This window comes from Helianthus annuus, chromosome 14 (assembly GCF_002127325.2).
Source record: "Helianthus annuus cultivar XRQ/B chromosome 14, HanXRQr2.0-SUNRISE, whole genome shotgun sequence".
NCBI lineage: Eukaryota > Viridiplantae > Streptophyta > Magnoliopsida > Asterales > Asteraceae > Helianthus > Helianthus annuus.
This window is the reverse complement of record NC_035446.2, coordinates 144,050,608-144,066,623: the sequence shown is the minus strand read 5'-3', so window position 1 is coordinate 144,066,623 and position 16,016 is coordinate 144,050,608. Positions and strand designations below refer to the sequence as shown.

At 35.0% G+C, this 16,016-nt stretch overlaps 2 protein-coding genes across 4 annotated transcripts; both read left to right on the top strand.

The window, feature by feature from the left end:
* Window positions 1–732: 732 nt before the first annotated feature.
* LOC110904107 (lysine histidine transporter 2) lies at window positions 733–5,360 on the top strand. Its single transcript, XM_022149927.2, has 8 exons — window positions 733–870; window positions 3,102–3,259; window positions 3,346–3,729; window positions 3,871–4,270; window positions 4,445–4,550; window positions 4,626–4,717; window positions 4,872–4,940; window positions 5,025–5,360. The coding sequence occupies exons 1-8, from the start codon at window positions 808–810 to the stop codon at window positions 5,121–5,123; spliced, it is 1,371 nt and encodes a 456-aa protein (XP_022005619.1). The 5' UTR covers window positions 733–807; the 3' UTR covers window positions 5,124–5,360.
* Window positions 5,361–7,459: 2,099 nt separating this feature from the next.
* Window positions 7,460–10,191, top strand: LOC110904106 (thymidylate kinase). 3 transcript variants are annotated; one of them, XM_022149925.2, is made up of 7 exons: window positions 7,460–7,619; window positions 8,201–8,253; window positions 8,635–8,964; window positions 9,061–9,172; window positions 9,248–9,307; window positions 9,392–9,496; window positions 9,765–10,191. In XM_022149925.2, exons 2-7 carry the CDS (start codon window positions 8,219–8,221, stop codon window positions 9,879–9,881), a joined length of 759 nt encoding a protein of 252 aa, XP_022005617.1. In that variant the 5' UTR covers window positions 7,460–7,619; window positions 8,201–8,218; the 3' UTR covers window positions 9,882–10,191. The 3 variants fall into 3 exon arrangements, with proteins under 3 accessions (XP_022005617.1, XP_022005618.1, XP_022005616.1); XM_022149924.2 differs by having other exon boundaries at window positions 7,504–7,682; XM_022149926.2 differs by lacking the exon at window positions 8,201–8,253 and having other exon boundaries at window positions 7,484–7,619.
* Window positions 10,192–16,016: the final 5,825 nt, after the last annotated feature.

Here is a 16,016-nt window from a genome sequence, read left to right as displayed (position 1 = left end):
TTGTATAATTGCCGGGTTGATGTATTTATAGGAATTTATTGTATAACTGCCGAGTTGATGTATTTATAGGAAAATAGAGAAAAGAATTCAAAGGGGCTTAACAAAAACTACATCATGTATCGTATACGTAATGTCGCTTATCAAAAATAACCAAATAAGTGCAAATAGAACTATTTTGGACCAAAAAGGTATTTTTGAAACCTCTGGTCTGCATTCGTAATTTCCATTTAAACACGTGTATTGAATTATTATTATTATTAAATAAATTTTGCATGTTAGACGCTTTCGCAGTTGATTTAGTCACTGCTTATTACACTCCTATGTATTTTGTCTTTTTTATACTTTTAACTATTCTACCATCTATAATTCTATATCTTTAGCAATATGTTAAATACATTTATTAAAAAGATTACAATTTATATGATAATTACACCAGTTTAAATAAATTTACAAATCTAGATGATAATACATCAATCTAAATAAACTTAGATGATAACTTATCATCATCTAAAAATTTAAAAAGGTAAAGTAATAATAATAATAATATAATTATTGCGAAGTTATCGCAATTGTATCCTAATTTACCGATTCAATGCACATAATATGATCCTACAAGTCAACCCAAATCGAAATCACACCATTCCATTCCTCATACCATCTCTGTGAAATCTAATCTCAACGGCTTAACTGTTACCACCCTCCACTTTAATTGTTTATAAATACCACATACTCCTCCCTATTTTCTCCTCAAACACTCTTTCCATTCTTCACCACTCCATCCCAGCCTCACTATTTCCTGCAGCCATTATGGGAACCCAAGCTCAACCTGATCAATATTACGTCGACAACAACAACACTAACGGCGACAAGGTTCGCTTCTTTATTATCTTAATTTTTGTGTTTTATGTTTTCTGTTTTTATCCTTTGTGTGATGGTATTGAATTTACGTTTATTTTGATTGATCAATTGATCTGTGTGGGGGTGGGGGTGGGTCCATTGGCAACACTAGCGGACTCAGGAATCTTTTTCGATGGGTTCCTATACAGGTTTTCACTAAAAAAATCTATACAGTCTGTGTAGGTTATCACTAAAAATTTCAAACCGTGTGGTTCCTAGGAATCCGATAAATAAAGCTAGATCCGCCCCTGATTCACAATAGTCATTGGAGTTAAAGGGTGGGATGTTAGGGGTTTGAACCTCGGCAACGTTTACTTACAAAAATATATTGATGCTTGTGATTTAGAAAACGTAATTAGTTATAATCGGTTATGATTAACTGATAGCCATTGCACGAGATCTGTATTTGTTGCTCGATTTTTATGATTTAAATTTATACGTCTGTTCATGAAGCCATCAGTTCAGTTATCAGATCCGAATCTTCTCCAAAAGTCTAGGAGGGCTTGTGACTTATTATTTGTTTTTGTTATTTTTATTGTTATTTTATAGAGGGGGTAAAGTGAGCGTAATCTGTAAGTTTGTGTACCAAAATGGCACAGACTTAATCGGCATGGGTTTATAAGAAAACATATTTATATTTCGGGTAATATTGATTGAATACACAATTAATATTGTTCTGTTAAATCTGGAAAAAATAATTTTGTTTGTTTTTCTTTCTAAATTAGATATATAATATTAAATGTGTAGCTCTTAGTATTTTATTTTTATTTAAGAAAAAAGTATACTGTTTATTTTGATTTGTGGGTTGAGAATGAAACCAAAATTATTTAGTATTTGACGTGATGGTTAATGAAGCGAATGGGATAAAATAATTATGTTAAATAAATGAAAAATATTTTTATAGGCGTAACCACACATATTGAATCTATTAATATTTATAACCCATTAAAGAATTCAATTCTTCATGCTAATCTTTTAAGGCTCAATAAATAGCAATACTTATAACATGCGTAGTGAGCGTGATTTTTTCAAAAAATACCCCTAATAACGCCGGATCTCGCCCCATCTCCACCCCCATGGGCATGTTTTTTCAAAAAAAGCCCCTCTGGCGTTTTTTAAATCACGCCAAATTTCAAATGGTTTGGCCAATCACATGCATTCTTTCCTATGCTTGCCCAATCCCATTTTGTGGATGTTTTTTTTATTTAATTGTTTAACACCTCTTTTTAATATAATGTCCATATCTCCACTACATCCATTTTTAAAAAACGCCCAATAATGTCCATTACTGACTGTACTGCCACATGACGAAAAACGCACAAAGGTAGGAACATTATTCACCCAAACCGCTAGATATGTTCTTATAACATTCTTAAAACGCTTCCTAGGTTAAATTTTGCTTTTCGCATGTTAGTACAAATTTATTAAAATACCTTCATTATCAAAGAATAAAAACTCGTGACTTTTTGGTTATTCCTAAAAAGTTTTTAATGATTAGTTATTATTATTTTAAAATTTATTGTGAGTTAATGTTATTATATTATTTTAAATTTTAAATAAAGTCGGTCTACGTCTCCAATTTGAAATTCATATATTTACCATGCATTTATTATATAACCTTTATTTCCTTTCAATGACGCTTAGAAACCCTACTAATACTTATTGGTTCTTCGTTTACCAACGATGGGAATCGAACACAAACTCGAAACTGATGGGCAAGCCCATGAAATATTCGAGACGGGTATTTGGGTATGGAATATGTAACAATTCATTAATCATAGTTTAGTGGTAGTTTATTTTAGTAGTTTCATATCGTGAAAAGTAAACTTTTCTTTTAAAACATGCATCAATTATATCATTTATTAATTTTTGTTATGTGAGGCATTATTATCTTTTGGAATTTATATTATCATGAATTTTACATATTTCAAACCATTGACTGGGATAATGATATGTTTGTAGTTTATCATATATTAATTCGTTGCAGTTGTTACAAATATAAAGTTATATAAAAAATATAATGTTAACAAACTAACAAGTTTAACTGATACCTGACGGGTAATTACCTGACATATACCCGTCGAGTATTGGGCACACGTTCTTAGATTCGGTCCGGAATTACCAAACCATACCATTGACACCCCTACATTTAACTTGTTTTTTATCATGTACTTGTGTTAATGGATTTTCATGCATATAAACAGGTTGACACCAGAACTGAAAGAGAGAAACAAATAGATGAATGGCTTCCCATCACTTCCTCAAGGAATGCAAAATGGTGGTACTCTGCATTCCACAACGTTACCGCCATGGTTGGAGCCGGAGTTCTTGGTCTCCCTTATGCTCTAGCCCATCTTGGATGGTCAGTTGTTCTCCCTTTAATTAATCCCCTTTGGAAACTAAGCCAAATGTATAATGTATGAACCATTTGAAATTCTTGAATTGTAGGGGCCCTGGATTAACGGTACTATTCGGATCATGGATTGTAACCGTATACACATTATGGCAAATGGTTGAGATGCATGAAACCATACCCGGAAAACGCTTTGACAGATACCATGAGCTAGGCCAGCATGCTTTTGGGAAAAAACTTGGTCTGTTTATAATAGTTCCACAGCAGTTGATTGTTGAAGTTGGTTGCGACATCGTGTATATGGTCACTGGCGGTCAATCACTCAAGAAGGTTCATGAATTGCTTTGTGATGACTGCACTAGCCTTCGGCTCACTTACTGGATCATGATCTTCGCTTCTGTCCACTTTTTACTTTCTCATTGCCCCAACTTCAATTCCATCACCATTATCTCTTTGGCTGCAGCAGTTATGTCCATCAGGTACTTTACACAGTTACACGCGTGCACGCAATATATAACAGTAGTCGCTATTTATACGTTGTAAGTAATTAAATGGGTTGGTACCGAGCTCATCCCTATGTTACAAAAAATGTGCAAATTGACACAAGTTGTACGTTGCAGTTACTCTACAATCGCATGGGTGGCTTCAGTGGACAGGGGTGTGCAACCAGACATCGATTACAGCATAGGATACAAAGAAACTACCCAAGCGGGGACAGTATTAAGCTTCTTTAATGGACTGGGTGCAATGGCTTTTGCGTACGCCGGTCACAATGTAGTGTTGGAAATTCAAGCCACCATTCCTTCAACGCCAGAAAAGCCTTCAAAGGGACCCATGTGGAAAGGAGTGGTTGTTGCCTACATAGTGGTGGCCATATGCTACTTCCCTGTTGCCATTTCCGGGTATTGGGCATATGGAAACCGCGTCTCGGATAATGTCTTGATCTCTTTAGAAAAGCCCGTGTGGCTCATTGCAGCGGCAAATGTGTTTGTGGTGATTCATGTTATCGGAAGCTATCAGGTTAAGATTTTATATCTCCGCTACATTAAAACAAGTATCTTTTTACAGTACAAATCAGACGACTTTCACTAACTTATAATATTTTGGATTCACCATTTTTTATATTTTTTACCACATTACCAATCATTTCTTTGATTGTTTTTTAATCTGAATTTGCATCAATTTGTTTTCTAGGTTTATGCAATGCCAGTATTTGATATGATAGAAACCCTGCTGGTCAAGAAAATGAACTTCAAACCGACTTTTATGCTTCGCTTCATCACTAGGAACCTATATGTTGGTAAGTGAAAATTTATTTTAATGATTCTTTCATCATTTTAACTTATATTTTACTAAACTACTGCTCTGGTTGCAGCATTTACAATGATGTTTGGCATTTGTGTCCCATTTTTTGGTGGACTTCTAGGATTCTTCGGAGGATTCGCCTTCGCCCCAACAACATATTTCGTAAGCAACATTTTATTTAGATATTAAAAAAAATTCAACTTTTACAATCAAGTAGTTACTTTTTTTTGACGAAAGTGTTTAAGGTCAATCTGACCCGACCCATGTTGATGTGTTACTCACTTACACGCTTCTAACTTCGATCTTTATGATGCAGATACCTTGCGTCTGTTGGCTTATAATCCATAAACCAAAGGTTGGGAGCTTATCCTGGATTATTAATTGGGTATGTAACCATATCATCACCAAACACATTATTCGTTTTAATGTTTGATAATTGTGTTCACTGACCCTAGTTTTGTGTTTACAGATATGCATTATATTGGGAGTTTGTTTGATGGTGGTGTCGCCTATAGGGGGATTAAGGCAGATCATTCTTGATGCCAAACATTATAAATCTTTTAGTTAAGTTTGAGATCTTAGTAGATCACACAGGCTGAGGTTTCGTACCAGTTTTAAAAAAAGTCGAAGTAGCCTGTGGTGATATGATCTCTTTTATTATTTGAAGACGTTACGATGTTTAGATTAGAAATTATGGGATTTCAAAGCCTTTCCTTTTGTTACGATGTTTAGATTAGAATTTATGGGATTTCAAAGCGTTTCCTTTTGTTCATTTCTACTTCCAAAGTGAGGTTATTTGTGTGCATTTCGGGTTTAATGTTAGATATATCATGTTCGTTTCGTAAGATTGAGTCTGTAATTTTGTTGGCAAATCCCACATCACTCCTCTAAAGGACAGATGTTGGGTCACTCCACATAAGGATTGTCCGGCCGGCTTCATATGCCATCAACATGTTTTGCGTGCACTGATGATTCTTCTTCTTCTTCTATATGGTTTTGTTTCGCTACCAGATAATCTTCCATCATCTTCATAACTTAACAAATCATCATTGTTAAGTTCATTGATATCAGCCATCTAAAGCATAAAATTAATAATGTTATTCAGAAGATAAACTTCAAAAAATCTGTACTGAATTTATGTTTCCCTTACTCAGACATCAGTATCTTCATGAACATTAAGTTAAACTTGCTTCCATCTTTGCTCAAAAAGAAAGATTAAAGAGAATATATGCCATGACATGAACATCATTACCGGGTGGGTTATATGTCATGGCATTAGCAAAACAAGGAAGTCGAGTGGGTTTCATATATGCCTAAATTAAGTTTCTCTTTTAAATACATGTGATTCTTGATTACATCCAACCATGCTTAGACCATGTGTAGTGGTACACACGAATAATGCCCCTACCCATGGGCATTGTGCGACACGTGTCATCCCAGTCAGCAAAGGGGCATTATGGGCGTTTTTCACAAATGGGCGTAGTGGGATAATGCCCCATCAGTTATTACCCAATTATTATATTTTTGTTTTTTTTTTTAATTTAAAATTAATGGTATTTGAGTTGGAATGATCTCATTGGCAAAGCATATTGTAGAGAGGCGTTGATTGAAGCACGCCGTGAAGGATTTTTTGAAAAAAAACACCCTAAAACGCCAAGAGAGTGGGGCTTGGGCGTGTTGGGGAGAAAAACGCCAAAAATTTTACCACTACGGGTGGTCTTATGTAAGATCAACTTCTTCCTACAATTTCGCTCAAAGTTTCCTTAATTCTAAGCATACAGACTTGCAGTAAGTTTTTTTTTTTTTTGTACATGTAACAACATGTTTTATCTGCAAATGGCAGATTTGTTAAGGGATGATGCAAAGCTCAGATTGATCCAATTCTTGCTGGGAGTTTCCATAATCATAATAAGTATGGGTTTAACTAGACAAACAAAGCGAACAGTATGGATTAACTAGTTGCAACTCTTCTTTTTCCAAATATATCTCATGTCTGAGGCTCTGAGCCCATGAATATTTTTGGTTGTTTCCTATTTGAAATATGTGTATCGCTAGCATCTAATACGTGCATATTATATTATATTATATAAATTTAATTTTATTTAATAACATACTTGGCAAATTACATCAAAACAGAAGGTAGACGGACAAAAAGCTACGCTGCCACCCCTTTCTGAATTGCAAACACTAATCTACCAAAGACAAAACTCTGTCCCCCTGAGGCTGAACAATTGCTATGGATGACCCGTTGGACACAAGTTATGGTGATGATGTACTTGTAAAATAATTATGTCATAGACACAAGTTATGTCTTATGTGTTTTTCGGGAAAATCCGATTTCTGCTCACCCCTAACGAGAAGCGGAAGCATGTAATCCCTAATTTCCAATTAACCAATTGACTCCCCATTGTGAATTAACACCCATTGATGAAGCTTTGACTACTACATACGAATTATTATCACTAGCGGCTAGATTAACTAATAAGAAGGCTCTGCAGGGTTTATACACAGACTTATGTTTTTATTTAGTTTTAAACATGAGTAATTATCCATGATTTTTTAAGTAATTTCTATAATTAGGTTATATATCTTTAAATTAGCTCAATTAAGTTCAATCAACTTAACTTAGGGTGGTTTTGTCCATGACATTATAGCGTAGTGACATTTTAGTGGTGAGATAAAGTTTAGGACCATTAGCTCTTTGATTCGATTCTCACAATGTATAGTGGAGATGGATATGACCGGGTGACTCCACCGGTAACATGATGATACTTAAGTGGTTCGTCAGTAATTCAAAAATTTTCATTTATTTATTTTGACAGTTCTTTTTGGGCCTTTGGCATATTGGACCCAATTTTAACATGTCTACTTTTGGCCCATCGACATGCCCTGTTTGTTCACTCTTCTTTTTCTCATCTAAAAACTCTCCCGCCACCCCCTTTCTTCTTAACCTTAGCAGGTCCGAAAGAAACAGAATTAGGCGCCAAATTCAACCGCGTAAAAAGATTCAAATCTTCTGCTTTAAGTCTTTTCTAACGCACGGGGTAGTTAATTCTCACAAGTGGTATGCTGTTTTCTCTCTCTATTTAGGGTTCGCGCTCTCATATTTTGATTTCACTCGATTCAGGTAATTGGATTCATTAACTTGATTTTTCTTACTTACTGTTGAATCCTATGAGATATGTCTTTGATTTTCAGTTCTTATTTCGCTTTTCGTCAATTTGTTTAAGTTCGTTAATTTTGGATCTGCGAGTATTCCCTTTGATTCGATGCGTAATAATAAGTTTGTTCTCCAATTAGTGCATCTCACAGCACCGGAATCCGTCCCCTTTTCTTTGATCTTGTCGTTCAAACACGGTGTTTTGTGTCATTTGGTAGAACGAATAACACCCACCAGGTGTTTGACAAAATGTCACAAAGAAAGTTAGGTATCTTTTACATGTTAGGGTTAGAAAATAAGATGCAACTACAGATCTTATTTAGTCAGTTAACCGGTAGTAAATTTTGCTTGAACTTAAGTATTGAATGAGGGAACGTCATTTATACCGGATGTTGTGCACCGTTTATGGCTGCTTTGTGTTTGTTTAACAAGTGTAACTAAAGTTTTCAATTATCTGAAGATGAAATGTTTTTATATAAATTCAGTTGTGGGGTTTGGAGAACATGCATGCTTGCCATTTCACTCTATCTAAGCTTTTGTAAGTTGATATTTCTTTTAGTTTATAGTTTATGCATCATTTTGGTCAACAATACATTTTAGCTGAACTTTGGGATCATATTACTCCTTAATCAACTTTGATTTTCCAACTTGTTTATACCATTATCATTCAACTTTTTGTGTGAAAGACCTAGGAAATTAAACCACACGGTGAATCTTTTGTCTTGCACCTGTTTGAAGTTTGCTCGGTAGATGAGAGTTTTTTGGTCTAAATGTTTTAAGTTTTCACTTCACTTTAATCACAAAAATTTTATGTTTTATCATTTGTCTAAATTCTTTTATCAAGTTTTCTTAGTTTTTTCAAAAGTAAATCGTTTTAATAACCGTTGCAGCTTTTGCTAAACAAAAACTTTATATGCAGAAATTTTGGAGCTTTAGCTGCACAAAGGTCATCAAATCTCCGGTTTTCATACAAGTGTGCTTCCAGAAGAGTTCACATGGAAAACAATCACCACAGCGATGCAAGAGGTGCTCTTATCGTTCTAGAAGGTTTGGATCGAAGTGGGAAGACCTCACAGTCCGGTAGGCTTGTCTCATACTTAAATGGTCTTGGGCATCCAGTAGAATCATGGCGGTTTCCAGATAGAGATACTGCTGTCGGGAAAATGATTTCAGCGTATCTTTCTAATGAATCTCAGCTGGATGATCACACAATTCATCTTCTTTTTAGTGCAAATCGTTGGGAGAAAAGGTTAGTTAGGCCTTTTTCTTCATGTAATTGCATTATACCGCAAAACTGAATTTATTCCTTGAAACTGTTATAATCAGTTTTTTTTTTTTGGTTCAGATCATTGATGGAGGCTACGCTAAAAAGTGGTACTTCTTTGATTGTTGATCGATATTCTTATTCAGGGGTTGCCTTTTCATCTGCCAAAGGTTTAGATATTGAATGGTGTAAGGTAAGAATCATGCTTTAATCCAGTTAGTTTTTTTAATTGTTGGTGATATTTGAAAACACGACTATTGTTGTGCAGGCTCCAGAGGTGGGACTGCTGGCACCTGATTTGGTGGTGTACCTTGACATACCTCCAGAAGTAATTTTCCTTTGTTTTGTAACTATACTTTTTAATCGTATCTTTCTGTTATCTTATAATTTTCTCGATTGATGAATTTTGTAGAAAGCTGCTGAAAGAGGTGGTTATGGAGGTGAGAGATATGAGAAGCTGGAGTTTCAGAAGAACGTTGCTCAGTATTATAAGAAACTTAGTGATGCATCATGGAAGGTGATAACTAATAAATTTGTTTTAAAGCCATTTGTTTTACCACAACTTATGGGGTGTTTGGCATTGTGTTTGAAAATCATGTTTTTGAGACACAAAATCAGGATCTCATAATCTGATACTGATTATTCTATATTATATTCATTTTCTAAAGGCAATGTCAAACACTTCCTTAGTAATTGAATTTGGGGTTCTCAAACCATTTCTGACACGTGTTTGATGCATATGTTGGTATAACTAAACCGTCTATTGATTTGTGATCTCGTAACAGATAATAGATGCATGCCAACCTATGGAAGATGTTGAAAAACAGTTGAAAGAGATCGTGTTGGATTGTGTGAAGTCGTGCCAAAATGGTAAATCGGTTTCTCAGCTTTGGTTGTCTTAATTTTAGATGCTGTTAAGGGAAATATCAAAGTGGAATTTGGAGATGGTTTGAATAATTATGTCATTACAACTTTTACAAGCTACTTGGTTTGAGTTGTGTTTGTGTATTGGTGTGTTTAGTAGAGAACCATGCGAATCTCATAATCATTTATGCGCAGTGCTGACTAAATATATTGGAGAGTGAGAGAGAGAGAGAGTGAATCATGTGGTTACATACTTATATTATGTATGATGTTTAAAGCCGCAGGTATGTGTGTACGTGGTTCTTTACTTGCTATTGGCTCTAGTGTTGTTGGCCATCTATCTTGGTATATTTTTCTGTTAAATGCTTTTAAAGCCGATGATCTATGCCAAGTATCTTTTTACTTAATATAGTTTTACAAGCTGATGATTTATTCATCTTGGTAGATGTATTTTGTTTTCTTGTTTATATAGTTTTGATGATAAAAGATAGAGTAAAATGCAATTTGCGTACATGTGCTTTAGGGGCGCAGTCAACTCGAGTCCCTAAAATGAAATTTTCGTCTCTTGAGTCCCCGTTGTTTGAAAAGCGTCATGCTTTGAGTCCTTGAGGTTTTGTCACACACTGTCATAGGTGGAAGCACGTGGTGTGATCGTGATTGATTCTCATTGCATACGAATTAGATTTCGTGTTTATTTTATGTACATTTCAAGTTGTTCTACATTTCAACATAAATTTCGTACTTAACCGAGTGTGGTTAAATATAATACATTGTATAAATTCGATTTACTTTACGTTTCGACCTCTATTAACGCAAGACGGGTAAAATTATAGTTATATTATTATTGTCGTCGTCGTCGTCGTAACTAAAAGCATAGTCGTTGATGTTTGCACCTCTCGACTTTGATCATTTCCCTTTGCAAAACACTCATAGTTACCCTTGGATGTGATTGTGTTTTCTTTTTTCCCTTTTGTGGTTTTTATTTTTTTTGTAGCCATAGTAACCCCTTTTGATTACACATGTTAGTTATTTCTCTATGCATCCTTTATATTTTTTTGGTACATTACGTTATAACTATACGATATAAATTCGATTTACTTCATGTTTTGATTTAACAGCAATGCTTATATATAAGGCCGGCTCTGAGAATTCATGTACCCTGTTCAAGCTTGAAAAAATGTGCCTTTAGGCCTTAACGAAATTTGTTATTGGGCTCATTAAAGGTTTAAACCTAATGACAATGAGCTAGTAGCTAATCTAAACCATAAAAATAGTTTTGTAAGTGGGTTAATGTTTATGTTTTTATGAGTATACCCTATTAATTTATTTATTTTTACATTTACATATCGGATTTTTTTAAAAAATAATGTGCCCTTCAAAGCATCGGGCCCTGCCCGGTGGTCCTCCCCGCCCACCCTAAGGGCCGACTATGCTTATATAGGTCACATTGAGTTGAACCGAGTACGTCGAAACATGCATTTTTATACGGTTAACACATAACATAATGCTTGGACTTATCCATTCAATGTATGCAATAGATCCGCGAGGTATCGCTTGCGGGTCATACTACTAGTTGAACAGTGGCGGAGCTTGACCAAAAGTTTCGAGGGGGCGTAAAGTGATGGGACCCAATTTTTTTTTCCTATCGTTATGTTTTGGGTCGGGCAGGGTTGGCTATTCGATTCAAGTCGGGTTAAATAATAATAGTTCCAAATAAAACAAAGTGTATATTTACCAAACAACCCATCATTTATATACAAAGTTTATAAATATTTTAGGATATACAATTTAGGAAAAATAATCGGGGGGCGATTCTATATAATTTTAAAATTCTCGGACGAAAAAATCGGAACTTATACACTTATAACCGAAACATTAGGGTGGGCGGGTGCACCCGGACACCCACAATACTCCGCCGCTTGTTGAACTTAAATTTCCTGGTTAGCAACACAACTTTTACCATCCAGACAAATTCTCATACGTAAATAAGTGTGAGTGAATTTACTGAATTCACATCCAGCAACTACGAGTTTTAATTATCCGAAAATGTTTAAATCCCAGGTTAGCAATTCTCACATATTAATAATTTAAAGATGCCTAAACCATAATAATTTAAAGATAGCTAAACCGTAGTTTTAATAATTCATTAATGTAACACAACATTTTCTTTAAGTATGTTTTTTTTAATGTGTGGAACCCCCCAAATAAACAAGCCATCTTTTTATGTACAAAGAATCAAGTAAGATAATTCTTTTTATGTACAAAGAATCAAGTAACATAACCTATAAATGGGGAATATTGCGGACATCTTATCGTTGAGGTGTATTACGTAGGGACCAATGGTTCCAAGAGGCGACGTTTGTTTTTGGTAATTCATGGTACCAAATGTAGTAGGAATGGCGCCCCTCACAAGTGAATTCTCATTTGCTAATCAAAGGAGTCTACACATAAATTTTTGTTTCTCGTGTCCGTTACCACACTCATGGAGGTGCCTTGGCGCTCACGACGTGGTGTTTAGCGGCTCTTAGGCTATGAGGTGTGGATGGAGCCCCATGGGGCTTTATCAAGTCCACCTAAGATCCACCTCACCTATAGAGCCCCCCTTTAATTTACATGGTGTGGATGGAGCCCCTATTAAACAAAAAAAAAACATTTGATTGGTCCAAACTCCAAGCCATGGCGTTACCGGATGATGCCGTCCCCTCTTCACTTGGAGGGTGTGGTGATGCAGCCCATATGGGCGCTATACATGGTGACATGGTGGGGATGGAGCCCCCACACTCTCCAGCCTTAGGCCGATGTAGTTGATGGCAATGCCACCAACTACATATAGTCTAACAAATGTGTAAAATAAAAGTAGCTCTCTATGAATTATATTATAAGGGTGAGCGGGGCACTCCCCTAAGAGGGGAGTCCCCTCTCTTACGCACACCCAATCAGGTTATGCCACGTCAACTCCCCTCTTAAACTCCCCTCACACCCCAATTTGATGGCGGCACTCCCCTCTTAGATGACTTGTTTTTTTATTAAAAAAAATTTTCATTGGTTGATTGAATGGGGGGCCCACCTTCTCTCTCCTCCCCTCTTCGGTGCCGGCTCCCCGATTTTGGTCCCCGATTGAATGGCGGCACCGCCCCTCTTCGGCGGATTTGGTCCCCGCATGGGGTCACCGAGGGTGCCCCCCTCACCCTAAGTAGGTCAGAACCCCGTGTAATGCAACAGTTGAATAAATTATACTAAATAATTAAAAAATATATCTTTAAAAACCTCGTTTATTACGCGGGTTGAATAAATGTAATTTTATATATCAAATAATAAAACAATATATCTTTAAAAAATCTTGTTTATTACATAAGTTGAATAAATGTAATTTTATATATTAAATAATAATAAAAATTATATCTTTAAGAACCCCGTGTATTGTATGTGTTAAATAAATTTAATTTTATATATTAAATAATGAAAAAAAGTTACATTTTTAAGAACCTTAGGGGAGGGGGGTGGTCACTAGTGATAGAATTTCATCACTTACAAGTACCCAATCAAGTTCCGCCATGTCATCAACCATTTTTCCATCACTCACAACCTTTTTTGGTGGCAATGGTCATCACTAACAATACCCAACAATAAACCCCCACACCCCCTCACATCCATTTATCACGCTCAAGCCATAACGCATTGATTTTATCACGGTCTTGAAATCATCACTCGTGAAAAAGTAGGTGGCAGTGGGAATTGTTCTTGTATCACGCGTTGAATTGATGTATCACGGTTGCATAACGTGCCACCCCCACCGCCTTTATGTATTGTATGGGTTGAGCATATGTAATGGACTAAAATAACTTTAACTCTTTACATTATATTAATTTATATTTAGTGTAGTCTTTTGTTAATTTCAAGATAAATAATTTTGAAATCTAATAAATATTTCAAAAGAATATATTATCTCGTATACGAATTGCTTAAATTTATATTAAATTTTATTTTATAATTATCTTTTAATTAATATTAATTATAATTATGTAGGAGATAGATATGAGAAAACTAAAAAATAGATGGATTCAATAAATGACATGTGTCCTTTCATTTGTTTCTTTTATTGTATAGCATAGATTATAATTTACATCTATATCTATATTCTGTCTGAATTATATAAGACCACACGGAGTGGGTGTGGTTTGGAGGCGTGGAAGCCTCTCCACACCGGCCTATTGGTGGCGTGGAGGTTTGGTCGTTGGATTCTTCACCGGCGTGTTGAAGAAGATGGTAATGAGGTGGATTGTTTTGATTTGGTGGTGGATTTTTTATTTGATTTTCTTTTTTTAATATAAAATAAATATAAAAAATATATGTCACGTGTCACATCACACTACCCATTCACGCCTTATCCTACCCCATCCTTTTTGGCACCACACTACTTTCCTAACAAGTGCTAACAACGCTGTCACATAGCACTTCGCTAATATCGCTGTCACATGACGCTTCACGCCCCCTTTTCAAACTCTCCCACTCCTTATGATCTAAGAAATAAAACCTTTGAGAATACATGTTGCTTGTTGATACCTCCTTATTCTTATTTTCTTGTTTCTATCCCTATTAAATGATAATAATCATAATTCTTTTCCTTCTCTTTCCTTTTAAATAATATATTAAATCATATTTTTCCCTTTCTCCCTTTTTATTTAATATTTTCTTATACTCAACCATTTCCTTTATTTTTTCCACTTATTATTATTATTGTATAATATAATATTCTATTGATTCAATTCCATATAATACACAGGTTAACCTCGCTAGTAATTAAAATAATTTAAAAGGATAAAAATAAGCATAAGTAGAAACCTCATCAATAGTTTTACAACCCATGTTTACGTGACCTTATTAATTAATACATATGTTGGCACATCACCTAAACTACTACCAAGATTCATTGGACTGGTAGGCCATGGCGGGATTTTGTAAATCTAATCTCCATTATTGTGATATCAGTCATCTTATGCGATTTCAAAAATCAGATATTGTTACAAATAATTTAAGAGTTTAAAATAAAAAAATATATAAATAATTTAAAATTAAAGATGAAAATACTTTTATCTTTTTTTGTCCGAATATTTATTAAAGATGAAAATACTTTTAATTATCTTTTTTGTCTGAATATTGTTTTTGTTAAAAAAACAAAGCGTTAAAAAAAACAATATAAAGTCTAACAAAGTAAATAAAATTTGGAAGTTGCAAAAAAATTTGACATCCGGTCTGCCTACCTGTCCAGCCGATTTAAATGAAAACGATTCAAATAGGCATAATCTGATCGATCGACTATGTGTCTAGTTCCCGACACATCCGATTGGGTTTTGAAAACATTGATTAGTTACCAAACAAGATTTGGTAACCTCAATCACTATGATCTTATCGTATCATGGTTATGGATAGTGCTTCTTGTTTTATAATTCATTGGTTGCATGATCAAAATGCGTCAACAATAATCAACATCATAATCTTTATCAGTCAGTATTGTAAAAGTTAAAAAAAAACTAATTTTTTTAATAGACTTAGCTGATTGCCGACGGATCTTCAAGAGCTTAATTAGAAACGGAAAAAAGGAATAACTATGGAATTTATATTCCATTAGTACCTTTTATCCTGGTGTAATTTGTCCTATTAATTGGAATGAAAATCAAGGACAATTTTAAGAAACTAAAATAGAAAAAGGAAGTTATAATTCATGTTACGTAGAGATCGTAAAAAAGTTCGTCGGTGAAATCTTTATCCACGTCTGGTTTTCTAGGGATCGACCTTTACCGATGGGTTATCAATCAACCCGCCTTTCATCGGTAAAAATTCTATATATTTTAGTATTAGTAATTCATATCGTGGAATCTTCGAAGGGTGATGATGTGAAAATTAAGAAGGGTAAAGATATTTGTAGAGTTGGAGATGAAATTGAGGTTTTTAAAGATTTGTAAAAATATTATGTGGCAGATGATGTAGCAGGGCGTCTAAGGGCGCGTTTAGCATTGTAGATAGTCTTAGGCTGGAGGGTGTGGGGGTGCCACCGTCGCCAACTCAGCCACTATAGCGCCCCTAAGGGCTCCATCACCACACCCTCCATTTTAAGAGGGGGGCGCCATAGGTGAGGCGCTAGCATGGTAACGAGAAGGTTAATGTGTTCAGGT

What these genes read in the sequence shown, in the direction of transcription:
- LOC110904107 (XM_022149927.2), top strand. Translation starts at nt 808, where the DNA reads ATGGGAACCCAAGCTCAACCTGATCAATATTACGTCGACAACAACAAC. An exon ending in ATGTTATCGGAAGCTATCAG is followed by an intron (nt 4,271 to 4,444) that starts GTTAAGATTTTA and finishes TTTGTTTTCTAG; the next exon opens with GTTTATGCAATGCCAGTATT. An exon ending in TCGCCCCAACAACATATTTC is followed by an intron (nt 4,718 to 4,871) that starts GTAAGCAACATT and finishes TTTATGATGCAG; the next exon opens with ATACCTTGCGTCTGTTGGCT.
- LOC110904106 (XM_022149925.2), top strand. Translation starts at nt 8,219, where the DNA reads ATGCATGCTTGCCATTTCACTCTATCTAAGCTTTT. An exon ending in TTCACTCTATCTAAGCTTTT is followed by an intron (nt 8,254 to 8,634) that starts GTAAGTTGATAT and finishes CTTTATATGCAG; the next exon opens with AAATTTTGGAGCTTTAGCTG. An exon ending in TTAGTGATGCATCATGGAAG is followed by an intron (nt 9,497 to 9,764) that starts GTGATAACTAAT and finishes ATCTCGTAACAG; the next exon opens with ATAATAGATGCATGCCAACC.